The sequence below is a fragment of the Oncorhynchus kisutch genome, unplaced genomic scaffold, assembly GCF_002021735.2.
Source record: "Oncorhynchus kisutch isolate 150728-3 unplaced genomic scaffold, Okis_V2 scaffold2232, whole genome shotgun sequence".
Classification (NCBI taxonomy): domain Eukaryota; kingdom Metazoa; phylum Chordata; class Actinopteri; order Salmoniformes; family Salmonidae; genus Oncorhynchus; species Oncorhynchus kisutch.
The window spans coordinates 6,040-33,856 of NW_022264177.1; the positions used below are offsets into that span (position 1 = coordinate 6,040).

The 27,817-nt window shown below is 43.3% G+C and overlaps 1 protein-coding gene across 4 annotated transcripts; it reads right to left on the reverse strand.

Annotated features, from left to right (window-relative positions):
* Positions 1–164: 164 nt before the first annotated feature.
* LOC109879685 (ankyrin repeat and death domain-containing protein 1A) lies at positions 165–25,835 on the reverse strand. 4 transcript variants are annotated; one of them, XM_031819521.1, is made up of 15 exons: positions 25,671–25,835; positions 21,251–21,354; positions 19,573–19,671; positions 12,566–12,664; positions 11,077–11,184; positions 10,289–10,387; positions 10,001–10,099; positions 9,580–9,678; positions 9,039–9,137; positions 6,482–6,580; positions 6,051–6,149; positions 4,865–4,960; positions 4,466–4,667; positions 3,921–4,052; positions 165–2,272 (listed from the first exon to the last, which is right to left on the reverse strand). In XM_031819521.1, the coding sequence occupies exons 1-15, from the start codon at positions 25,702–25,704 to the stop codon at positions 2,211–2,213; spliced, it is 1,530 nt and encodes a 509-aa protein (XP_031675381.1). In that variant the 5' UTR covers positions 25,705–25,835; the 3' UTR covers positions 165–2,210. The 4 variants fall into 4 exon arrangements, with proteins under 4 accessions (XP_031675381.1, XP_031675380.1, XP_031675382.1 ...); XM_031819520.1 differs by having other exon boundaries at positions 10,289–10,417; positions 25,671–25,827; XM_031819522.1 differs by lacking the exons at positions 19,573–19,671; positions 21,251–21,354; positions 25,671–25,835 and adding an exon at positions 13,368–13,612 and having other exon boundaries at positions 10,289–10,417.
* Between the last annotated feature and the right edge of the window lie 1,982 nt (positions 25,836–27,817).

The following is a 27,817-nucleotide window of genomic DNA, read 5'->3' on the forward strand; positions in this document are numbered from 1 at the left end:
TTTGATCCCCTGTTCCACCACTCACTCTCCACTATATCCCTGTCATCTATTTAATCTGTTTTAATACGTCAATAAATCTTCAAAATACACTTAAAATATATATTTTAAGAAAGTTTCACTAAAATGTTTCTGTATAGAAAGTCAATTAACAAATTCATACCTCATCAGTTGTTGATCATCAATTGTTTAATTGACCTAAATGTACAAGCCAAACGGTGATCAACTAAATAACAGTCCATCCCAGTGCATTGTCCATCAATACAAGAAAATAGAAAACAGTTAAGCATTTGTTAAAAACAGATCTTTACACAATATGTATGGCATTTTATGGTAAAAATCTACCATGTGGTAGAACCACCACCTATTTTAGTTATTGAGCTGCATAGTCATGAACAGTTGTAATTTAGTAGACTGAGTTGACATTGCAGTCCGGTACAAGAAGAGAGCAATGTGGAATACTTCACCACACAGCTGAAAGCAGTATAAAACAAGTGGTCTCGCTAGTAAAACATTGAAAAAAGCATTCTATTAATATGGCAGATGTAGAGAGAAAACATTTTTTACTTCTCAGGTATGAAAAAATTAAGTGGTAGAATATTTGTTTTATTTTCAGGCCTGAAAAAGATAGTGATTGTTAATTTATTATGCCCTCTTTGCCTTTTAGGCTAAACAACAAGTGGTCTTAAATGCATGGTGCCTAGAATATGGAAATATAATGGCTCAGTAGAACATTTATTTTCATTGCACCTGCACCAATAGAGCAAATATGATTCACATTTACAGTGCACCACCCCACACACAAAAAAACTCTTAACATTTAATTCAGTTGAACTTAGAGAAAAACACTGACTGCTATAGTTCTCTGTATGACAGACATACAGACAAACATGGATCCTTGACTGATCCAGGGGTCGAATTACAGGTTGCTGGGCACCATAACATATTAGATATATTAACATGGGTGCCTCCATAAGCATTAAATATATACAGACCAAAAATAAACACAACATGCAACAGTTTCAAAGATTTTACTGAGTTACAGTTTATATAAGGACAGTAAGCAAATGAAATGAATGAATTGGGTCCTAATCTATGGATTTCACATGACTGGGAATACAGATATGCATCTGTTGGTCACAGATACCTTGGATCAGAAAACCAGTCAGTCTCTGGTTTCACCACCATTTGCCTCATGCAGCGCGACACATCTCCTTCACATAGAGTTGATAAGGCTGTGGAATGTTGTCCCACTCCTCTTCAATGGCTGTGCAAAGTTGCTGGATATTGGCAGGAACTGGAACACACTGTCATACACATAGATCCAGAGCATTCCAAACATGCTCAATGGGTGACATGTCTGGTGAGTACGCAGGACATGAAAGAACTGGGAAATGTTCAACCTCCAGGAATTGTGTACAGATCCTTGCGACATGGGGCCGTGCATTATCATGATGAAACATGAGGTGATGGCGGCGGATGAATGGCGTGACAATGGGCCTCAGAATCTTGTCACGGTATCTCTGTGCATTCAAATTGCCATCGATAAAATGCAGTTGTGTTCGTTGTCTGTAGCTTATGCCTGCCCATACCATAACCCCACCATGGGGCTTTCTGTCCACAACGTTGACATCAGCAAACCGCTCTCTCACATAACGCCATACATGTGGTCTGTGGTTGTGAGGCCGGGTGGACATACTGCCAAATTCTCTCAAATGACTTGAGACTTATGGACATTAAATTCTCTGGCAACAGCTCTGGTGGACATTCATGCAGTCAGCATTCCAATTTCATGCTCCCTCAAAACATGAGGCATCTGTTGCATTGTGTTGTGTGACAAATCTGTACATTTTGGAGTTGCCTTCTATCGTTCCCAGCACAAGGTACACCTGTATAATGATCATGCTGTTTAATTAGCTTCTTGATATGCCACACCTGTCAGGCAGATGGATTATCTTGGCAAAGGAGATATGCTCACTAACAGGGATGTAAACAAATTTGTGCACAGAATTTGAGAGAAATAAGCTTTTTGTGCATATGGACCATTTCTGAGATCATTTATTTCAGGTCATTAAACATGGGACCAACACTTTACATGTTGCATTTATATTTTGTTCAGTGTGTTAACTTTATTCAGACACTATTTTTAGTTTTGAACCCTGGGATGGGCATTTATTCCTGCAGTATATCAGTGTGTTTCAGGATGGACTTGTTCACATGGCGGTGCATTTCTTGGGAGAGCTTGTGTCTGCATTTGCCTTCTGTCTGATGCTTTCTGTTGAAAAAGAAAAAGGAAATTTCTTTGTTCATTCAAGTTGACCTACGGGCTACGGACCATTACTGGTGGAGATGATAAAAGATGGTCAACATCCAGCATTTAATGTACTTATGGAATTAATAACCACAATATCAGTGGTGGAAAAAGTACTACATTGTCATTCTTGAGAAAAAGTAAATACTATACATCAAATTCCTTATATTAAGCTAACCAGACGATACAATTTTCTTGTTTTTTAAATTTACGGAGAGCCAGGGGCACACTCCAAAACTCAGACATAATAGTGAGTTCGCCAGAAAAGTGGCAGTAGGGATGAAAACCTGTTATATTGGTAATTGATTTGGATTATATTGCTGTCCTACCTGAGCACTTGAAATGTGACCAGTGCTTTTGGGTGACAGGGAAATGTATGGGAGTAAAAAGTACATATTTGCTTTAGGACGGTTTTAGAATAAAAGGTAAAGTTGTCAACAATATAAATAATAAAGTAAAGTTCAGAACCTTTCAAAGTACAGAAATACAGCATCCTCTGATGCAAAACACAGCATCCTCTGATGCAAAACACAGCATCCTCTGATGCAAAACACAGCATCCTCTGATGCAAAACACAGCATCCTCTGATGCAAAACACAGCATCCTCTGATGCAAAACACAGCATCCTCTGATGCAAAACACAGCATCCTCTGATGCAAAACACAGCATCCTCTGATGCAAAACACAGCATCCTCTGATGCAAAACACAGCATCCTCTGATGCAAAACACAGCATCCTCTGATGCAAAACACAGCATCCTCTGATGCAAAACACAGCATCTTATGATGCAAAACACAGCATCCTCTGATGCAAAACACAGCATCCTCTGATGCAAAACACAGCATCTTATGATGCAAAACACAGCATCCTCTGATGCAAAACACAGCATCCTCTGATGCAAAACACAGCATCCTCTGATGCAAAACACAGCATCCTCTGATGCAAAACACAGCATCCTCTGATGCAAAACACAGCATCCTCTGATGCAAAACACAGCATCCTCTGATGCAAAACACAGCATCCTCTGATGCAAAACACAGCATCCTCTGATGCAAAACACAGCATCCTCTGATGCAAAACACAGCATCCTCTGATGCAAAACACAGCATCCTCTGATGCAAAACACAGCATCCTCTGATGCAAAACACAGCATCCTCTGATGCAAAACACAGCATCCTCTGATGCAAAACACAGCATCTTATGATGCAAAATGCATCTTACCGGCTGTATTTCTCTACTTATATATCATGAAAACTTCATTGCTGACATGCAAAACATTTTTGGACTATATCAACAATGAGCTAATGAAACAAATACCAAAAGATTGAAGTACTACTTAAACTACTCTAAGTATTTTTACACCACTACATAATATGCTCATAAAGCTTTTGGACAACTACCTCCCCCAGGCTAGACAGCAGTGTGGTCTAGAGGGAAGCTGGGCAGTGTTCAGTAGGCATGAAATGAGTGACAATGATTGGACAGTACAGTCCGATAAGAACATCCATTGTTGTTTTTTTTTTTTAAAAATGCTATTCGCCCATTGTGCCCTGGTGCTCAGGTTCGAATACCTGATGGGTGTTGACTCCCGTCCCCCGGTCCATTGACTCACCAGCTAGGTCGGTCCTGGAGATCCCCGTCAGTCCCTCATACAAGCCTTTGATTGGGTTCTCCCCTGCGATGACTACTCCATGCAGCCAGATCAGCAACATACGGTGCCCATGCTCCTTGAAGCTCTTTGTACCTAACATATGTGAATGTCATAAGAGACTTATATAAAATAGATGGGCTACAATAAGGACAGTTCTGGGCTTGAGTGCCTTGCTCAAGGGCACAACGGCAGGATATGGTACCTGGGATCTGTCAATTAACCCTCTAGGTTGAACCAGCAACCCTCTGGCTACTGGTCAGCCTCTCTCACCTAAAGGCTACCTGTTCGCCCAGGCTGCTAACTCCTTATTCCTTAGGCTCTTTTGTGTTTACAGATCTGAAGGAATCATATGAATGTAAGCAATATGGCGGAAGCGCCCTTAACATCAGATAGAAAGCTAGATGGAAAAGTTTAATTTTCACTTAGACCTATGTGATTGCTTCAGATCTGAAAATTACAACGAGCTAGGCTCTGGGGGTTATTTCTAGACCAAGCCAATACTTCACCTGTCCACTGCTGCTCTATGGAGCGTATGTGGGCATCCGTGAAGCCCCAGTGTTGTGCGAGGCTCTTCCACTCCCCGCGGGACAGGTCTTTGGTGGCCAGCCTCCACGTGACAGAGCGCAGGTGCTGGGTCTCCACCTGGTGGTCCTGCTTAAAGCTCAGCTGCTTCCCCAGCCACGAATCATCATCGCTGATCACGTTGTCCTGGTACACAAATAAAGGTTGTGTGTTTGAGATTGACTGCATTGCAGTTGAGCTGCGAAGCAGACTGATATTTGATTCTGAAATTCTAAAACACTCATTCCGGAATCGTGATGATCTGGTACAGCTGCGAAGACCTAAAGTAGTCGATCTCAACATGAACAAAGTAGAGCTGCAGGCGCGTTTAAATATGAACCTACCTTTTCCCACTTGTAAAACCGGTCTGCTTTGATGATCATGTCCACTAAGATGACATGGTTTCCTCTGGCTGCCACCTCCAGAGAAGTCTTCCCCTGCTGAGAGTACCAACACACAGCCACAACACTGGATTCAATATGACATACAGTACATCACCTGGGTCCTGTTCATGAGCACTAATTCTCCAGGGTCCTGTTCATGAGCACTAATTCACCTGGGTCCAGTTCATGAGCACTAATTCACCTGGGTCCAGTTCATGAGCACTAATTCACCTGGGTCCAGTTCATGAGCACTAATTCACCTGGGTCCAGTTCATGAGCACTAATTCACCTGGGTCCAGTTCATGAGCACTAATTCACCTGGGTCCAGTTCATGAGCACTAATTCACCTGGGTCCAGTTCATCCGCACTAATTTACCTGGGTCCAGTTCATCAGCACTAATTCACCTGGGTCCAGTTCATCAGCACTAATTCACCTGGGTCCAGTTCATCAGCACCAATTCACCTGGGTCCAGTTCATCCGCACCAATTCACCTGGGTCCAGTTCATCCGCACCAATTCACCTGGGTCCAGTTCATCCGCACTAATTCACCTGGGTCCAGTTCATCCGCACTAATTCACCTGGGTCCAGTTCATCCGCACTAATTCACCTGGGTCCAGTTCATCCGCACTAATTCACCTGGGTCCAGTTCATCCGCACTAATTCACCTGGGTCCAGTTCATCCGCACTAATTCACCTGGGTCCAGTTCATCCGCACTAATTCACCTGGGTCCAGTTCATCAGCACTAATTCACCTGGGTCCAGTTCATCAGCACTAATTCACCTGGGTCCAGTTCATCAGCATTAATTCGGTGCTGATGTATTATATGATATTAGTTATTTTAATACACAAAGTTACATAAAGTTGAATTCATACAGATGCCACGTATTGCAAGTGTGACTGTCAGTGAAACACGTTATCTGTATTGATACCATATCTTCAGTGATTGATACCCTCAATGAGTTGTCCAACCACATTGGAAATTAGATAACACATTTTTACCAACGCGTTATTAACAATCCATTACAACTCCCACATACAGGCGTTCTTGTTTGCTCCGCCATGTTTTATTGGATCACTTCACTTCTAAAGGTAAATAAAAAAACAAGATAAAAAATTACCCTTTAAAATTAGATTAAATCAAATACCTTATCCAGTAGTTTGAGGTTAACCCCAGCTATGAGGATCATCTCAGCAATGTCCTGTCTTCCATGCTCTGCTGCGATGTGCAGGGCTGTCTGGAGCCTCTGTAAGGAGGGAGGTAGAGAGGGAAGGGAGAAAGAACGAGAGAGTGAGACAGAAAAAGAGAGGAAAAAAAAGAGATGAATTAGGTCATTAGTGTTACAAGTGTTATGGCAGTATAATGTACATAAGCCTTCTGTTCCATGGTCTTTACCTCAATGATAATGTAAACAACGTCAAACACAGATCACGCAACCTGATGACTCAGAATCGATACAGACACTTTAAGGTACACGATGCACCATTGGCCTAACAAATCATTGAATGCATTGCATAGAATGTTTCCATACAGTAAGGTGTTTACGTAACGCCCATAGAGAGTGGAAACATTACTCACATGGTCAGATATGTCCAGATCACATTCAGCGTCTATTAGCAACCGTACCACCTCGGTGTGATTGTGGAGCACGGCGATGTGAAGAGGGGATGTGTGTTGCTGTTCAAAACACAAGGTCAAATTAGATACACATTGATGGTTACCACATACAGATGCCACGTAAATAATAATAAATTATACTTGTAAAGCGCTTTTCATTATGCAAGAATAATCTCAAAGTGCATAAAATGAAATATACTAGGAAATACAGTAAAGACATTTAACAAGACATTTAAAAATATATAATAATATCATGAGAACAATAGGAGTCTAGGAACGAGGCTAGTCCAGCCGATAGAGATGAGTCTTAAGGCCTGCTTTAGGAACGAGGCTAGTCCAGCCGATAGAGATGAGTCTTAAGGCCTGCTTTAGGAACGAGGCTAGTCCAGCCGATACAGATGAGTCTTAAGGCCTGCTTTAGGAACGAGGCTAGTCCAGCCGATAGAGATGAGTCTTAAGGCCTGCTTTAGGAACGAGGCTAGTCCAGCCGATAGAGATGAGTCTTAAGGCCTGCTTTAGGAACGAGGCTAGTCCAGCTGATAGAGATGAGTCTTAAGGCCTGCTTTAGGAACGAAGCTAGTCCAGCCGATACAGATGAGTCTTAAGGCCTGCTTTAGGAACGAGGCTAGTCCAGCCGATACAGATGAGTCTTAAGGCCTGCTTTAGGAACGAGGCTAGTCCAGCCGATACAGATGAGTCTTAAGGCCTGCTTTAGGAACGAGGCTAGTCCAGCCGATACAGATGAGTCTTAAGGCCTGCTTTAGGAACGAGGCTAGTCCAGCCGATACAGATGAGTCTTAAGGCCTGCTTTAGGAACGAGGCTAGTCCAGCCGATACAGATGAGTCTTAAGGCCTGCTTTAGGAACGAGGCTAGTCCAGCCGATACAGATGAGTCTTAAGGCCTGCTTTAGGAACGAGGCTAGTCCAGCCGATACAGATGAGACTTAAGGCCTGCTTTAGGAACGAGGCTAGTCCAGCCGATAGAGATGAGTCTTAAGGCCTGCTTTAGGAACGAGGCTAGTCCAGCCGATAGAGATGAGTCTTAAGGCCTGCTTTAGGAACGAGGCTAGTCCAGCCGATAGAGATGAGTCTTAAGGCCTGCTTTAGGAACGAGGCTAGTCCAGCTGATAGAGATGAGTCTTAAGGCCTGCTTTAGGAACGAAGCTAGTCCAGCCGATACAGATGAGTCTTAAGGCCTGCTTTAGGAACGAGGCTAGTCCAGCCGATAGAGATGAGTCTTAAGGCCTGCTTTAGGAACGAGGCTAGTCCAGCCGATACAGATGAGTCTTAAGGCCTGCTTTAGGAACGAGGCTAGTCCAGCCGATACAGATGAGTCTTAAGGCCTGCTTTAGGAACGAGGCTAGTCCAGCCGATACAGATGAGTCTTAAGGCCTGCTTTAGGAACGAGGCTAGTCCAGCCGATACAGATGAGTCTTAAGGCCTGCTTTAGGAACGAGGCTAGTCCAGCCGATACAGATGAGTCTTAAGGCCTGCTTTAGGAACGAGGCTAGTCCAGCCGATACAGATGAGACTTAAGGCCTGCTTTAGGAACGAGGCTAGTCCAGCCGATAGAGATGAGTCTTAAGGCCTGCTTTAGGAACGAGGCTAGTCCAGCCGATAGAGATGAGTCTTAAGGCCTGCTTTAAATGCACCAACAGTCTGAGCAGCTTTGAGATTGTCATTGAGGGAGTTCCAGAGGTGTGGTACGTGGGAGGAACAAGGAGGTGTAATGAGTTCGCACTCAAAAAGACGTTGCATAAAGTTTACTTCATTATTCAATGTGTTTTATAATGGTCACTGCATCAGGGATAACTTAGACGGGTATTCAGTAAGAACCCATTACACCTCATTGTTTGTCTGAATTGGCGGGTTTTACATACCAGCCAAGCTTCTGGGGGAGTGCGATGGTTCTCTTTTGATTAGTGGTACATGGGAGGAAAAGGCCTGTTGTACTGTAGCTTGTGGTCTTGTTTCAGACACAAACTAAAACAAAGATCTATGGAGAGAACCTATTCTGCACTGAGGCACTGAAAAAACACCTTTTGTGTCTTGGGCGGATCCAGTGGTCTAAGCTGCTGCCTCCAGGACCCTACTGCTGCAGCATGGGTTTAAAACTAGCATGTCAGAACACCTGTTTATTGACTCTCTCTATCCAATACAACAAACATATGAGAGGAGTGGGACTGTCCTACTCCTTAAAAAATAAAATCACTTTTACTGAAAACATCAATATAGGACATGAACTGAATTATACAAACAAATGTGGCACCAATTCTCTGAGTAGGAAAAAGTTAGGAAAAAGAGAAAGTGGAGAAGACATGGTGCAGATGCTGAACCCTACTGGTGTATTCTGAGCTGTTTGGCTTAACTAAAAGACCTGGCTGTTCACTATTGTAATTTGAAAGAGGAGCTAACCAAGTTGCAATAAGTGCTACCAACTATTCCTACAGGGGAGCTAACCGATGCACAAACTAGTGTAGTATGTACAGTATGGTTAAAGGTTGGCTTGCATACTCACGCCATCCACCGTGTCTGTGTTGACGCCCGCCTCCAGTAGCAGACTGGTCTCCCTCTCAAAGCCGTGCTGGGCCACGTAGTGGAGGGCATTCATATTCTTCTGCACAGACAACACAGTGGGACAGGTCACAGTTCAGACTCACTAATGTACCTCTCAGTCTCACACATTAATTGGCACTTTGACATTATACATCTATCCAATTATCTATCTATCCAATTATCTATCCATCCATCTCAGATTCAGTCTTAAATGTAAGTGTGATAATCAGGTACTACTTTAAACTAATTACAATTGACTTAACAAAGTCTTTATAACCCCTTTCTAAGATATTTAGATGCTTTAGAAATCATGTATTATCATCCATGCCCGTCTCTGCAAGAGTTTTAACATCATTGTCTTGGAAGAGAAGGTCCCAGTCAGTGCATAGGAAGCACCCACTTCTAGGTGGTCCTCTGCCCATACGTTTACAGCTATATGAATATATAGATGAATGCTCTATAAAGCCTTTATGAGTTATAGTTAATTGAGAGTTGACCCTTACGTTTGTCAGCGCGTTGACATTACAGCAGGCCTGCAGCAGTAGTTTGACACATTCATAGTGACCTCCATCAGAGGACAGGTGCAGAGGTGTCAGTCCGTCCTGGAGAACCAAATATCACGTCACAACAGGCCTCCATCAGCTTTACATTCTATCAACAGAATAGGGAATAATCAACCATATAAAATAGAACAACAAGTAGCAGTAACCCTAATTATAGTAAAATAGAATTAGTTATTTCCTGGCAAAATAAAGGTTTAGAAGCAAAACATAAATTCATAGTAAACTTTTTTTCTCTCATCATTATCCATATAAAGTGAAGCAGGAACCACGACAGCTAAAAGGCATTGAATATAAAATATAGTTTCTGGGCTGCTTTTCACCCTACACCACACCTGACAGTGACAATATGTTCTTTACTCACTATGTTTCTCTCGTCAATGTCCACTCCTGTCTCAACTAACTTCTGCAGGACCTCGTTATGTCCATGCTTGGCTGCTAGATGGAGGGCCATGTGTTCATCCTATACAACATATATAAACACATCATGTTATATTTACATGCTAACATCTTAGTTACAAACACACACGAAAAGTAATGTAAACGCCTTTTCCAAAGGTGTTTAAAGTTCATGTTTACTCTCTCGCTACTGTAACACTAGCCTAATCATGTATTAACCTATAGGTGTGTATGTGTCCACGTCTGAACCTACCTTATCCTTGAGGCCGTGAGTGCAGCCCATACCGATGAGGAACTCAACCACCTCTAGTTGTCCATGTTCTGCAGCCAGGTGAAACGCTGTCTTCCCAGACTGACAGTAAAACAGGGAGTGAGGGATTAACTAGAAGAAGACAGTAACAGTAATGACAACATCACAGTATGACCAAATGACACTAATGACAATATGACCAAATTACAGTATGAAAGTATTGACTGTATGGAATAACAGTGTCTTCTGTTCTGCCCCAAGCAGGGCTCGAACTAATAACCTCCTGCACAAACACACAAGCCAACCGTTTTAGCCAACAGAGCAAGGGACTAGTCTGTCACTCTGTAAGCGACAGTTGGCTGTTGGGGGTGGGGCTTGATGTCACTGATGTCCAGCCAACATGCGACAAGCAGGTTTGACATCCTAGTAAACACATCTAACATGGCACAGGATAAATAATAGGTAGCATAGTAAACCCTCAAGGTATCGGTTGTGCACAGAGGGTGGTGATACTGCATCAAATTCTTAAAGTAAACAAGATTTTTTTTCATTTTTCATTCATCAATTTCCCTTGTAAATCCTGTAACCAGGCAGGGTTGAGACTAAAGCACACACAGGGAGAGTATAAGGAAAGGAAAGCCCTAGGACAGTACTGGGAACGTACTGGGAAAGGAAAGCACTCCCAGGAAAATACAAGTTCAAGGAATTTGCTATGAAAAGTCTTTGAAAGAACTAGGAAAGTGCAGAAAGCGTGCTAGTGAAGAACCGGTAATGTGGTGTGGGGCAGTCACATTGTCCACCCTGTCCAGCAGTACATCCTCTACTAGGTCCTCCATGATGAACTCCAGCACTCTGCTATGACCCCGCTGGGCGGCACAGTGCAGCAGGCCCAGCCCATTCTGACAGAGAGACGGATACATAACATATTATAAGTCTTATTATAATACAAAAATGAATTGTAAGACAGAAATGACTGAAAGCCACCTCAAGTGGTGTGAGCTGGAAAACTTGCTGTCACGTTCACTGTCTTCAAACTCCCTGTCTTCAAACTCCCTGTCATAGATGAGCCAAGGCGCAACGCACATGTAATTCCACATCTTTAATAAAGTGAAACAGGTAAACAGAAACCGAACGTGACGCAACTGTGGCACAGACAGAAAATAAATAATTACCCACAACATTAGGTGGGAAAAAGGCTGCCTAAGTATGATTCCCAATCAGAGACAATGATAGACAGCTGCCTCTGATTGGGAACCACACTTGGCCAAAAACAAAGAAATAGAAAACATAGAATGCCCACCCAAATCACACCCTGACCTAACCAAATAGAGAAATAAAACGTCTCTAAGGGCAGGGCGTGACACTTCCCCCAAACCGAGTGAGATGGAGTACATTTGTCAATGGCCTATGCTCCTCATAGGAGCCAAAGGCTTAAGTCAAGTAAGTCAGTCAATTATCTTACAGAGCACTATATTTGCAAGCTTTAAAAGGCGTAGTATGCAGAAATTGCTCCGCCATTGCCTGGATGCTAAAATTCTAAAATGTTTGAATGTTATTTTTTTAATTAAACTCTTTATGACAATGTATCATTCTTTGAGGGTCTAATTACACCATAAAACACTGGTCTGACACAACCCTGCAAAACACAGTATGCTGGCTTGCAAAGTGATGTAATTTTTTGAGGAATCCAGCCAGAGTAAGGATATCCAAAATTGACTGCTGGGGTAGAGAAGTTTGATTAATGAGACCTAAATCATCTAAACTGGAACCGCCATCTCAGTAACTGGTGCAATAAGTCCAACTACTAACAGATTGGGTTCAGAAAAATGTTGCATAAGATTAATCAACAATTCTGAGAACAAACCTGCAGGGAAATAGGAAAATGATTGGTTTTGAGCAAACATGAATTTGTAATTTTATTCAACAAGCTTGTTCAAATTTAGCTAACTTCGAGCAGTATTTGTTGAGTAAACAAACTTGAACACATCAGCTCAACTTCTTGTCCTTTTGAAGTCCACCCAACTCAGTTCCCCTGATTAAGCAATATGTTAAGTTGGCTTTTTTGTGTGCATAGGTGTGAATACAAACAGCATATTGTTTGCCTGAATTACACAAGCTATGACTAGTTAAAATTAGACACAATTGTAGAATAGACAGAATTAAAACACTATAACATGAAGATAGTCGCATGATGTAGTTCTATCCGCGTTTTTACATCATTGGGGGTAGGATCCGTTCCATTGAATTTGGTCAACTCATGTAATTAATTGAATAACTTACTTTGTTTTCACAGTTGAGCTTTGCGCCAGAGGCCACGAGGATCTGTAGGATCTTGAGGCGACCGAACCAGGCTGCCAGCAGCAGAGGATTCATACCAAACTGAGAAGGGACAGCATGTTGTAGAAATAGAATGAACACACACATTTTCTAAGTATCTGCTGTTGTTCACTTTACTCACCCTCTTCTGGACTCGCAGCCAATTTGATCTCCATGATTATGTAGCCTACATCTCTGCCTCATATATAATATATACAGTGCCTTCAGAAAGTTATTTTCCCCCCTTGACTTATTCCAAATGTTGTTTTAAAGCCTGATATTCAACATGGATGAAATTGTTGCTTTTTTCACCCATCTTAACACAATACCCCATAATGACAAAGTGAAAACATGTTTAGAAAATGTGGCTAATTTATTAATTAAATACAAAAATATCAAATTTACATAAGTGTTCACACCCATGAGTCAATACATGTTAGAATCACACCTGAGAACACATGGATTGTACAATATTTGCACACATTGTGTATAGACTCCCCCTTTGGTTTCTACTGTGTTATTGACTTGTTAATTGTTTACTCCATGTGTAACTCTTTGTTGTCTGCTCACACTGCTATGCTTTATCTTGGCCAGGTCGCAGTTGCAAATGAGAACTTGTTCTCAACTAGCCTACCTGGTTAAATAAAGGTGTTCTCAACTAGCCTACCTGGTTAAATAAAGGTGTTCTCAACTAGCCTACCTGGTTAAATAAAGGTGTTCTCAACTAGCCTACCTGGTTAAATAAAGGTGTTCTCAACTAGCCTACCTGGTTAAATAAATGTGAAATAAAAAATAAAAAAATATTCTTCAAGCTCTGTCAAGTTGATTGTTGATCATTGCTAGACAGCCAGTTTCAAGTCTTTCCATAGATTTCCAAGCCGATTTAAGTCAAAGCTGTAACTACAGTTGGCCACTCAGGAACATTCAATGTTGTCTTGGTAAGCAACTCCAGTGTATATTTGGCCTTGTGTTTTAGGTTATTGTCCTGCTGAAAGGGGAATTTGTCTCTGTGTCAAGTGTGCTCCCTCTCCGGCCTCTAGGTCACCAGGCTGCTCGTTATGGCGCACACCTGTCACCATCGTTACGCGCACCTGCGTGTCATCAGACTCACCTGGACTCCATCACTTCCCTGATTACCTTCCCTATATATGTCCCTCCCTTTGGTTCCTTCCCTATATATGTCCCTCCCTTTGGTTCCTTCCCTATATATGTCCCTCCCTTTGGTTCCTTCCCCAGGCGTCATTGTTTCTGTATTATGTCTGTGTTCTGTTAGTGTTTCTTGTTTTGTATTATGTTCCGTTTATTTATTAAAACACTCCCTGAACTTGCTTCCCGACTCTCAGCGCACATTGCTACACCCAGTGTCTGTTAGAAAGCAGATTTAGCCAGGTTCTTCTAGGATGTTGCCTGTGCTTAACTTCATTGTAAACTAACTAGTCCTTGCCTATGACAAGCATACAGTGCCTTGCAAAAGTATTCATCCCCCTTGGCATTTTTCCTATTTTGTTGTATTACAACCTGTAATTTAAATCAATTTTATTTGGATCTCATACATACACAAAATAGTCCAAATTGGGGAAGTGAAATTAAAAAAATAAAAATCAAATAAAAAACTGAAAAGTGGTGCGTGCATATGTATTCCCCCCCTTTTCTATGAAGCCCCTAAATAAGATCTAGTGCAACCAATTACCTTCAGAAGTCACATAACTAGTTAAATAAAGTCCACCTGTGTGCAATCTAAGTGTCACATGATCTGTCACGTGATCTCAGTATATATACACCTGCTCTGAAAGACCCCAGAGTCTGCAACTTCACTAAGCAAGGGGCACCACCAAGCAAGCGGCACCATGAAGACCAAGGAGCTCTCCAAACAGGTCAGGGACAAAGTTGTGGAGAAGTATAGATCAGGGTTGGGTTATGAAACTTTGAACATCCCACGGAGCACCATTAAATCCATTATTAAAAAATGGAAAGAATATGGCACCACAACAAACATGTCAAGAGAGGGCCGCCCACCAAAACTCATGGACCAGGCAAGGAGGGCATTAATCAGAGGCAACAAAGAGAACAAAGATAACCCTGAAGGAGCTGCAAAGCTCCACAGCAGAGACTGGAGTATCTGTCCATAGGACCACTTTAAGCAGTACACTCCACAGAGCTGGGCTTTACAGAGGAGTGGCAAAAAAAGCCATTGCTTAAAGAACAAAAATAAGCAAACATGTTTGGTGTTTGCCAAAAGGCACGTGGGCGACTCCCCAAACATATGGAAGAAGGTACTCTGGTCAGATGAGACTAAAATGTAGCTGTTTGGCCATCAAGGAAAACGCTATATCTGGCGAAAAACCCAACACCTCTCATCACTCTGAGATACTAAACGATATCATAACCGCCATCGATAAAAGACAGTACTGTACAGCCGTCTTCATCGACCTGGCCAAGGCTTTCGACTCTGTCACTCACCGTATTCTTATCGGTAGACTCAACAGCCTTGGTTTCTCAAATGACTGCTTCACCTGGTTCACCAACTACTTCTCAGATAGAATTCAGTGTGTCAAATCGGAGGGCCTGTTGTTCAGACCTCTGGCAGTCTCTATGGGGGTACCACAGGGTTCAATTCTCGGGCCGACTCTTTTCTCTGTATATATCAATGATGTCGCTCTTGCTGCGGGTGATTCCTTGATCCACCTCTACGCAGACGACACCATTCTGTATACTTCTAGCCCTTCTTTGGAAGGGTTAACAAACCTCCAAACGAGCTTCAGTGCCATAACACTCCTTCTGTGGAATCCAACTGCTCTTAAACGCTAGTAAAGCTAAATACATGCTCTTCAACCGATCGCTGCTGGCACCCGCTCGACCGACTTGCGTCATTACTCTGGACGGTTCTGACTTAGAATATGTGAACAACTACAAATACCTAGGTGTATGGCTAGACTGTAAACTCTCCTTCCAGACTCATATTAAGCATCTCCAATCCTAAATTAAATCTAGAATCTATTTCACAACAAAGCCTCCTTCACTCACGCTGCCAAACATACCCTCGTAAAACTGACTATCCTACCGATTCTCGACTTCAAATCAAATCAAATCAAATTTATTTGTCACATACACATGGTTAGCAGATGTTAATGCGAGTGTAGCGAAATGCTTGTGCTTCTAGTTCCGACAATGCAGTAATAACGAACAAGTGATCTAACTAACAATTCCAAAAAAAACTACTGTCTTATACACAGTGTAAGGGGATAGAGAATATGTACATAAAGATATATGAATGAGTGATGGTACAGAGCAGCATAGGCAAGATACAGTAGATGATATCGAGTACAGTATATACATATGAGATGAGTATGTAAACCAAGTGGCATAGTTAAAGTGGCTAGTGATACATGTATTACATAAGGATGCAGTCGATGATATAGAGTACAGTATCTACGTATGCATATGAGATGAATAATGTAGGGTAAGTAACATTATATAAGGTAGCATTGTTTAAAGTGGCTAGTGATATATTTACATCATTTCCCATCAATTCCCATGATTAAAGTGGCTGGAGTAGAGTCAGTGGCATTGACAGTGTGTTGGCAGTAGCCACTCAATGTTAGTGGTGGCTGTTTAACAGTCTGATGGCCTTGAGATAGAAGCTGTTTTTCAGTCTCTCGGTCCCAGCTTTGATGCACCTGTACTGATCTCGCCTTCTGGATGACAGCGGGGTGAACAGGCAGTGGCTCGGGTGGTTGATGTCCTTGATGATCTTTATGACTCTTTATGACTTCGGCGATGTCATCTACAAAATAGCCTCCAACACTATACTCGGCAAACTGGATGCAGTCTATCACCGTGCCATCCGTTTTGTCACCAAGCCCCATATACCACCCATCACTGCGTCCTGTATGCTCTCATCGGCTGGCCCTCGCTACATATTCGGCTTACCCACTGGCTCCAGATCATCTATAAGTCTTTGCTAGGTAAAGCTCTGCCTCATCTCAGCTCACTGGTCACCATAACACCCACCCTTAGCACACGCTCCAGCAGGTGTATCTCACTGGTCATCCCCAAAGCCAACAACTCGTTTGGCCGCCTTCCCTTCCAGTTCTCTGCTGCCAATGACTGGAACGAATTGCAAAAATAGCTGAAGTTGGAGACTTATGTCTCCCTCAATAATTTTAAGCATCAGCTATCTGAGCAGCTTACCAATCTCTGCAGCTATACACAGCCCATCTGTAATAGCCAATCCAACTACCTACCTCTTTTGCACACCAGTATTTCTACTTGCACATCATCATCTGCACATCTATCACTCCAGTGTTAATTTGCTAAATTGTAATTACTTCACTACTATGGCCTATTTATTGCCTTAACTCCTTACTCCATTTGCACACACTGTGTATATATATATTTTCTATTGTGTTATTGATTGTACTTTTGTTTATCCCATGTGTAACTCTTATTTTTTGTCGTACTGCTTTGCTTTATCTTGGCCATGTGTGGGGTATTATTGCACCATGCAATTGATTATGTGACTTCTTCAGCACATTTTTACTCCTGAATTTATTTAGGCTTGGCGGTTGAATACTTATTGACTCAAGACATTTCAACTTTTATTTTTTTAAATTAATTTGTAAACAATTCTAAAAACATAATTACACTTTGACATTATGAGGTATTGTGTGTAAGCCAGTGACACAAAATCTCAATTGAATACATTTTAAATTCAGGCCGTAACACAACAAAATTTGGAAAGTGGTGTGAATACCTTTTGAATGTAATGTATACAGTGCATTCGGAAAGTATTCAGACCACTTGACTTTTTCCAAATGTTGTTATGTTACAGCCTTATTCTAAAATGGATTAAATACTTTTTCCCTCATCAATCTACACACAATATCCCATAATGACAAAGAAAAAAATGGGTTTTAGAATTGTTTTCAAGCTATGGGACTCGATATTGGTGCATCCTGTTTCCATACAACTTGATTGGAGTCCACCTGTGGTAAATTCAACTTATTGGGCATGATTTGGAAAGGCACACACCTGTCTATGTAAGGTCCCACAGTTGACAGTGCATGTCAGAGAAAAAAATCAAGCCATGAGGTCAAAGGAATTTTCCATAGCGCTCCGAGACAGGATTGTGTCGAGGCACAGATCTGGGTAAGGGCACACTAAAAATATTCTGCAGCATTGAAGGTCCCCAACAACACGGTGGCCTCCATCATTCTTAAATGGAAGAAGTTTGGAACCACCAAGACTCTTCCTAGAGCTGGCCACCCAGCCAAACTGAGCAATCGGGGGAGAAGGGCCTTGGTCAGGGAGGTGACCAAGAACCCAATGGTCACTCTGACAGAGCTTCAGAGTTGCTCTGTAGAGATGGGAGAACCTTCCAGAAGGACATCTCTGCAGCACTCCAACAATCTGGCCTTTACGGTAGAGTGGCCAGACGGAAGCCACTCCTCAATAGAAGGCACAAGACCGTTAATTTAGAGTTTGCAGAAGACAGTTAGCTTAGAGTTTGCAAAAAGGCACCTACGGGACTCTCAGACAATGAGAAACAAGACTCTCTGGTCTGATGAAAACAAGATTGAACTCTTTGACCTGAATGCCAAGCATCATGTTTGGAGGAATCCTGGCACCATCCCTACGGTGAAGCATGGTGGTGGCAGCATCATGCTGTGGGGATGTTTTCAGGCGGGGACTGGGAGACTAGTCAGGATCAAGAGAAAGAATAACGGAGCAAAGTACAAAGAGATCCTTGATGGAAAACCTGCTCTAGAGCGCTCAGGACCTCAGACTGGGGTGAAGGTTCACCTTCCAACAGCTCATCGACCCCAAGCACAGTCAAGACAATGCAGGAGTGGCTTCGGGCAAATCTCTGAATGTCCTTGGGTGGCCAAGCCAGAGCCCGGGCTTGAACCTAATCTAACATATCTGGAGAGACCTGAAAATAGCTGTGCAGCGACGCTCCCCCTCCAACCTGACAGATCTTGAGAGGATCTGCAGAGAAAAATGGGAGAAACTCCCCAAATATAGGTGTGCCAAGCTTGTAGCGTCCTACCCAAGAAGTCTCGAGGCTGTAATCGCTGCCAAAGACGCTCCTGAGTAAAAGGTCCTAGTACTGAGTAAAAGGTCTGAATGCTTATGTAAATGTGATATTTCAGTTTATTTCAGAATTTATAGAAACCTGTTTAGTCCTTGTTATTACAGGCTATTTTGTGTGGATTGAAAAGGAATTAAAACAGTTTCGTCCATTTTAGAATAAGGCAGTAACGTAACAAAATGTTTAAAAAGTCAATATGTCTGAATATTTTGTAGGTTAATTTAGAATGTAGGCTACAACCTTATGTCTGTTGTAATTAAGAATATTGCAGTAGCACAAGCAGGACACAGTCAACACATTGCAGTGGCAAAACACATTAAATCACCATTTAGACTGCCTGTCTGTGTCTTACTTGTGTTTGATGAAATATTCATCATCACAGTCATTATAATGCCAGTGTCCTGAGACAAAGGGTGTTTACTGTGTGTGTGTGCGCACATACGTGTGTGTGTGTGTGTGTGCGCGCATACGTGTGTGTGTGTGCATACATGTGTGTGTGTGCGGGTGTGTGTGCGAGCATGCACTTTTGTGTGTGCCTGTGCAGAGAACCAGACAAGAAAAACTGAGTAAGGTCATTTCTACGACCCCCCACATCTACGCTGATGAATATGAAGGTGTCTCTAACTATTTCCTCATTATACACCCAAATGAACTGCATTACAGAGACAGAGTTGTCTCAAGGGCTCATAAACAAAGGTGGGATGTTATGAGCAATTTTACGCACAGTTCATTAGAAAATGCAGATCATGGCTGAGTAACTGCAACAAACTTTGTGAGGCCATAGCCCACAATAAAATACTGTCTGTATGAGTGTGTGGTTGTGAGTGTGAGTGTAAACATGAGTGTGAGTGTAAGCGTGAGTGAGTGTGTGTGTACCTACACTGTCCTCCACATCCACCTCATTATTATGGTCTAGTAACAGACGTAGAGCCTGCTCGTTCCCAGCCCCTGCCGCCCAGTGCAGCGCTGTACGGCCTTTCTGTGGAGAGCGAGAGGAGGAAGAGAGAGAAAACATAATGAGAATGGTGAGAGAGGAGGAGCGAGAGAAACACAATAGAGAGGAGAAACAACACGATAGAGAGGAGAGAGAGAGAGAAAACCCGATAGAGAGGAGAGAGAAACAACACGATAGAGAGGAGAGAGTAACAACACGATAGAGAGGAGAGAGAAAACACGAGAGAGGAGAGAGAAACAACACGTTAGAGAGGAGAGAGAAACAACACGATAGAGAGGAGAGAGAAACAACACGATAGAGAGGAGAGAGAAACAACACGATAGAGAGGAGAGAGAAACAACACGATAGAGAGGAGAGAGAAACAACACGATAGAGAGGAGAGAGTAACAACACGATAGAGAGGAGAGAGAAACAACACGATAGAGAGGAGAGAGAAACAACACGATAGAGAGGAGAGAGAAGCAACACGATAGAGAGGAGAGAGAAACAACACGATAGAGAGGAGAGAGAAGCAACACGATAGAGAGGAGAGAGAAACAACACGATAGAGAGGAGAGAGTAACAACACGATAGAGAGGAGAGAGTAACAACACGATAGAGAGGAGAGAGAAACAACACGATAGAGAGGAGAGAGAAACAACACGATAGAGAGGAGAGAGAAACAACACGATAGAGAGGAGAGAGTAACAACACGATAGAGAGGAGAGAGAAACAACACGATAGAGAGGAGAGAGAAGCAACACGATAGAGAGGAGAGAGAAACAACACGATAGAGAGGAGAGAGAAACAACACGATAGAGAGGAGAGAGAAGCAACACGATAGAGAGGAGAGAGAAACAACACGATAGAGAGGAGAGAGTAACAACACGATAGAGAGGAGAGAGAAAACACGATGAGCATGCCGATAAAGAAGCTTGAGGTAGACAGAAGCTCTCTCCCTTTCCACTGGAACAGATACAGTAACAGCTCTGAAAGGTTATGTAAAGTCTAGGTTAAGATACTTCCACTATATAACCACATAGACAGCTTCATACTTTCATGATCCCTGCAGGGTAATTCAGTTCATCACAACACAGAGAAGAAAACATAAGTTGCATGCTATATTTTACTGCAAAAAAAACCAAAACACTTTTATTATGCAACTTATTTGCAAGAACATTGAGTGAGAAACAGTTAACGACCTAGCGGTGAAACCTTGGGCCATGCTAGCCAAGAGAAACAAGTCGGAGGGTGTTATTTCACCACAGTGAGGTGAAATCCGGGTCATATCCTTTTCCCGGGACAACAAGACGCTGGTTTCCTTTTCTTCAAAGCACAAACGGCAGGAACAAAACAACAGCTGCTAAAGCGTTGGCAGTGGCAGTGTGGCACTGACTGACTGGCATCGACTCTGTCAGATCAAATCCTTCCTGGGTATTTGCACTGTGGTTTACTAATGGGAATCAGTACAGCTTAGTAGAAGTTCTTGTGAACTCACTTTCAGTCAGGTTTCAACACGACAATAGTCATTATCATGAAAAACATGTGTAAGTGTGTAAGTGTGTGTATCTGCCAACGACTGCGACTGTGTGTGTATGCTCTCCAATCCCGTACATGCACTCACTTTGTTTTTGGCCTTGATGTCCACTCCTTTCTTCATCAGCTCCCGCATTTTGTCCGTGTCGTTCCTCTTTGCTGCATCGTGGAATTCCTTCTCTGACCGGATCACTGTGAACAGACACGGGCCATGGAAAGGAGGATGGGAGAAACAAGCATGAGGCTCTATCTCTGTTCACAAGGAGGGGGCAGGTAGCCTAGTGGTTAGAGCGTTGGGCCAGTAACCGAAAGGTTGCGAGATCAAATACCTGAGGTGACAAGGTAAATATCTGTCATTCTGTCCCTGAGCAAGGTAGTTAACATACTGATCCCAGGCCGCCATTGTAAATCTTATCTCTTAAATATCTATCCAATGGATTTTGTGATGTATGGCTCACTGCCTCAGCCATGGATTGATCTGTCAAATGTATTTATTTGCCTTCATGTTGATGCCTGTCTTTTTTCTTACCCCTTTTCTTCCCCTTGCGTCCTCTAAACCTCAGAGTCACACGTTCTCCAAATCAACCGCACTTCTTAACACCCACACGCTTAACCCGGAAGCCAGCCGCACCAATGTGTCAGAGGAAACACCGTTCAACTGACGACCGAGGTCAGCCTGCAGGAGTCGCTAGAGTGCGATGAGCCAAGTAAAGCCCCCCCCCCCACAGCCAAAACCCTATTATGAAAAAAGCTATTATGGCTAGTGCAGACAGGCAACTAAACATAGACTAAGAACCCACAAACTACCCAAGGAATATGGCTCCCTAAATATGGTCCCCAATCAGAGACAACGATAAACAGCTGCCTCTGATTGAGAACCAATCTAGGCAACCATAGACATATAAACACCTAGACTTACAAAAACCCCTAGACATACAAAACCCCCTAGACAATACAAAAACTAAACAAACCACCCTCGGCACACCCTGACCTAACCAAAATAATAAAGAAAACAAAGATAACTAAGGTCAGGGCGTGACTGTACCCCCCCAAAAGGTGCGGACTCCCGGCCGCAAACCTAAACCTATATGTGAGGGTCTGGGTGGGCATCTAACTTTGGTGGCGGCTCTGGTTCTGGACGCCGCTCTCCCTTCTTTACACTGATCCCTCCGCCCTTGTAGCACTGACCCGTGGATCATCGCTGGAGGCTCTGGACTGCGGATCCTCGCCGTAGGCCCCAGGCTGGGGACCCTCGCTGCGTGGATCATCGCCGGAGGTTCTGGACTGGGGACCGTCGCTGGAAACCCCGGACTGGGGACCGTCGCTGGAGGCTCCGGCCTGGGGACAGTCGCTGGAGGCTTCCGGCCTGGGGACCATCGCTGGAGGCTCCGGCCTGGGGACCATCGCTGGAGGTTCCGGACTGGGGACCGTCGCTGGAGGTTCCGGACTGTGGCCCGTCGTTCGATGCTCCGGACTGTGGCCCGTCGTTCGATGCCCCGGACTGGGGACCGTCGCTGGAGGCTCCGGACTGGGGACCGTCGCTGTAGGCTCCGGACTAGGGACCGTCGCTGGAGGTTCCGGACTGGGGACCGTCGCTGGAGGTTCCGGACTGGGGCCCGTCGTTCGATGCTCCGGACTGTGGCCCGTCGTCCGATGCTCCGGACTGGGTACTGTCGCCGGACGCTCCGGACTGGGTACTGTCGCCGGACGCTCTGGACTGGGTACTGTCGTCGGACGCTCTGGACTGCCAAGGCGCACTGTAGGCCTGGTGCGTGGTGCCGGCACTGGTGGTACCGGGCTGGTGACACGCACCTCAGGGCGAGTGCGGGGAGGAGGAACTGGAGGTCTGGAGTGTAGAGCTGACAACCCATCCTGGCTGGATGTTTATTTTCAGCCTGAAAATGCAGGGCGTGGCACAGGGCGCTGGCACAGGGTGCTGGCACAGGGCGCTGGCACAGGGCGCACTGGTCTGTGCAGACTCACCAGAGACATAGTGCGCAGAGCCGGCACAGGATATCCTGGTCCAAGGAGGTATACTGGAGACCAGGAGCGCTGTGCCGGCACCTTCCTTCCTGGCTGGATGCCCATTCTAGCCCGGCCAATGCGAGGAGCTGGAATAGAGCGCACAGGGCTATGAACGTGAAATGGAGACACCGTGCGCATCTCTGCATAACACGGTACGTGACCAGTCTCATGCTCCCCACAGTAAGCACGAGGAGTTGGCTCAGGTCTCCAACCTGACTTAAGCAATCTCCTCGTGTGCCCCACCCAATAAAATCTTGGGGCTGCCTCTCGGGCTTCCGTGCTAGCCGTGTCCCCTCGTATCGTCGTCGTTCCTCCTGTGCTATCTCCACCTGCTTCCATGGCAGAGTCTTGTCCCCAGCCATTACTTCCTCCCAGGACCATGTCTTCCACTCCTCTTTCTCCCGGGTCCAGGATGTCCCCTCCTCTTTAGCACGCTGCTTGGTCCTTTTTTGGTGGGTTCTTCTGTCACACTCGTTGTATGGTGGAGACCAAGGCACAGCGTGGTAAGCGTACACACTTATTTTAATGGAAGAACAAACACTGAACAAAACAACAAAAACTAACCGTGAAGCTAATATGGCTAGTGCAGACAGGCAACTAAACATAGACTAAGAACCCACAAACTACCCAAGGAATATGGCTACCTAAATATGGTCCCCAATCAGAGACAACGATAAACAGCTGCCTCTGATTGAGAACCAATCTAGGTAACCACAGACATATAAACACCTAGACTTACAAAAAACCCTAGACATACAAAAACCCCTAGACAATACAAAAACTAAACAAACCACCCTCGGCACACCCTGACCTAACCAAAATAATAAAGAAAACAAAGATAACTAAGGTCAGGGCGTGACAGCACCACTCGGGAGGCCTGATGTCTGTCTTTCTATAGACTGTGGTAATGCTGTAGGGCCAGCAGATTGAATTCCAATCATAGGCTGAATTCCAAATTGAACCCTATTCTCTACGTAGTGCACTACCTTTGACCAGGGCCTATAAGTAATGCACTATACGGGTGACATTTGAGAAGCAGCCATAGCCTGGATGAATGAACGGCCATCAGCAGGTCCCTAAGGCCCTGTTCTCACTCAGGTTGGCAACTGATGTAGCCTGAAACACATTTGACACAGTGGTTGTGATACAGATGATATTTATTTTGTGATACAACGGACAGTTTGTCTACACAAAAACGTTCACACAATCATTGTGCCATCATTTTTTAGGGCGCAGAAAAGACTCTCTGTTGTTGCATCCGCGTTGTGCCCGATGGGTTGTCCATCACTGGTACAACTGCAGTATGTATGTGCCTATAAGAGCCATAGCTGCCTGTCATTTCACCTCCCAGGAACTTTTTAACGGTTAAATCAACATTGGGGAAAACCTCAATGTAGAACTCTCACTACATTCCCACTTTGCGTACACAACATACTGGATATGGCAAACATGTGAGGGCGACTGAACTGTTTCTATATTGATAACTATGATTTGGTCTGTGTAGTCTTCCTACTGTATTCATGAAGTGTCTTAGTGCTGATCTAGAATCAGTTTAGTCCTTTAATCACAATTAATATTATTATATGGAAAGGGGGGAACTGGTCCTAGATCAGAACTCTTACTCTGAGACTCTTTATGACTACAGACGCCGGTTTCTCTTATGAGACAACATTGACAGACTGGTTGAGACTGACCTAGATCGGTCTATCCCGGAGGTTATATGCTTGTACTATGCACAACATTGCCAGGCCTACATCAAACGGTACATTGAGCATTACAAGTCAGAAAACTAGTGCAACCAGTGGAGGCTGCTGAGGAGAGGACGGCTCATAAAAATGGCTGAAACGGAGTAAATGGAACGGCACTAAACACATGGAAACAATGTGTTGGATGTATTTGGTACCATTCCACCCATTCTGCTCCAGCCATTACCACGAGTCTGTCCTCCCCAATTAATGTTCCACCAACATATTAAAAGTGCAATGATAAACTAGCGCTAAAACAACAGCTAAACACCTCACCACTAGACCAGGGTTCCCAAACTAGGTCCTGCTAATATTCTATAAATGGTGCAGGAGCTCAAGCAGTAGAACATTTGAGGTGCTGGTATTCAGCTCCAGCGATCTGATGCCCAAGTCAAGCACTACTACAATATAATATTTCAGAAGTAATGCAAATCAAAAGGCTATGGTTTCATCCTATAAGGAGGAACCATATGAGCCCTGTCATGCATCCCGACAACCATCACATTGCAATATAACATAGCCTAGTATTTGAACTGGCTTCAGTTCATGGTAGCTCTTATCAATGAATCAATTATTCTGACTGAATCTGTTCTGATACAGTGTCCGCGCGTGCAATAACCCGATAAAGGCAGGCTGCCTAGACTAGTACAGTATATAGGCCAGATGAGCAGAGTAGGCATCACAAAAACCAATACATACAGCTATTCCGTTAGTAATGAGAGAATTATAAATTCTTACAGATATCATCCTCTGAAACCAGATCGTCCTCCATTCTGTCAGTGATTCCAAACCGGCACCGATTCAGTTGATTTCATTTTTTTGTCGTAATCCGCGATCTGATTCCCATCAAATAGTCTATTATCTGGATCCAGCGATTCTACTATGCAGTCCAAGTGCCGCACACATCCGGGTGTTGAGTGTTGAGCGCAGAGGGACCAGCCCACATTCATTGCCTATCATTTAGATATGAGAGAGAACAACTGGAACGATCTATCGTCTCAGATCGCAATAATATTTAGCCTGTAATGCTGCGCATAGATGTAAACTAGGGTTTTCTGCCTCACATAAAGCCTTATAATATTGTATTATGGCGCCTAATGTGTGTAGCCTAATAACTATATTTTTTGGTGTGTTAAACCAGCTTGGTTGTTATTTATTACGCAGTATATGTTCTATAGTTAGTATATGTTTCTTATAGTCATTATAGTTCATGATCTATAAAACATCATACAGACTTTAATAACCACTTATGAGTGGTTATGGACGCTTATAGTCAGTGTCTTAACACATAAAGTATGTATGATAAAGCATTATAGGTAGGTACTTCATAGAAGGTTTAACCGAATATTGAATTGAGAAAAAATGTTGAAACCCTGGACTGTTTGCTCATAGCTGACACAATCACATTTCTTGGGAAATCTACTCTCTCATCTTATGGCAAACACAATCTCCGCCTTCTGTATCCATGGGGCGAGAGAGAGAGAACAGTCAATAAGAAACCCCAGACTGTTTGCTCATAGCTGACAATACTGAAACTAAAGGAACATCTTTGCCAGTCATCATGTATTCCACAAGAGGGAGACATCTCTAAGCAATTCCTTACGATGTAGGTATCTGCAGTTTGAAGTAGCCAGTATGTATCTCTTATCACCACTATACTTGCATTCTCATGTTTCTTTAACTCCCATCGTATTCATCTGTTGTTGGTTATGGTGATATTATTTATCAAAGTGCAACTGCTACTACTCTTAAACCTTTGGATGCCATCTACCATAGTGCCCTTCGTTTCATTACAGGTGACAGTTTTGATACTCATCACTGCATCCTGTATCATCTCATCTAACTTTTGTGTTGAAGTATAGACACCTGATTTGTGATGTTTATGTGTGCTTCCCATGACTGTGTTTTTGTATTATAATGTTTATATACAGTACCAGTCAAACGTTGGACACAGCTACTCATTCCAGGGTTTTTTTCTTTCTTTTTTTGTATTTTCTACATTGTAGAATAATAGTAAAGACATCTAAACTATGAAATAACACATATGGAATAATTTAGTAACCAAACAAGTATTAAACAAATCAAAATATATTTTACATTTGATTCTTCAAAGTAGGGACCCTTGCCTTGATGACAGCTTTGCACACTCTTGGCATTCTCTCAACCAGCTTCATGAGGTAGTCATCTGGAATGCATTTGAATTAACAGGTGTGCCTTGTCAAAAGTTAATTTGTGGAATTTCTTTCCTTCTTAATGCGTTTGAGCCAATAAGTTGTGTTGTGACAAGGTAGGGTGGTAAAGAGAAGATGACCCTATTTGGTAAAAACCAAGTCCATATTATGGCAAGAACAGCTCAAATAAGCAAAGAGAAATGACATTCCATCATTACTTTAAGACATGAAGGTTAATCAATAGAGAAAATTTGAAGAATTTTTACTTTCTTCAAGTGCAGTCACAAAAACCATCAAGCGTTATGATGAAACTGGCTCTCATGAGGACCGCCACAGGAAAGAAAGACCCAGAGTTACCTCTGCTGCAGAGGATAAGTTCATTAAAGTTACCAGCCTCAGAAATTGCAACCCAAATAAATGCTTCACAGAGTTCAAGAAACAGACACATCTCAACATCAACTGTTCAGAGGAGACTGCATGATCAGGCCTTCGTGGTTGAATTGCTGCAAAGAAACCACTACTAAAGGACACAATAAGAAGAAGAGACTTGCTTGACCAAGAAACATGAGCAATCGACATTAGACTGGTGGAAATCTGACCTTTGGTCTGATGAATCCAAATTTAATATTTTTGGTTCCAACCTCTGTGTCTTTGTGAGATGCAGAGTAGGTGAAGTCATTGATCGCCGCATGTGTGGGTTCCCACCGTGAAGCT

What these genes read in the sequence shown, in the direction of transcription:
- LOC109879685 (XM_031819520.1), bottom strand. Translation starts at nt 25,704, where the DNA reads ATGGAGGACGATCTGGTTTCAGAGGATGATATCT. An exon ending in AGCTCAACTGTGAAAACAAA is followed by an intron (nt 11,185 to 12,565) that starts GTAAGTTATTCA and finishes TCTCTCTGTCAG; the next exon opens with AATGGGCTGGGCCTGCTGCA. An exon ending in GGTTTTACAAGTGGGAAAAG is followed by an intron (nt 4,668 to 4,864) that starts GTAGGTTCATAT and finishes TTTGTGTACCAG; the next exon opens with GACAACGTGATCAGCGATGA.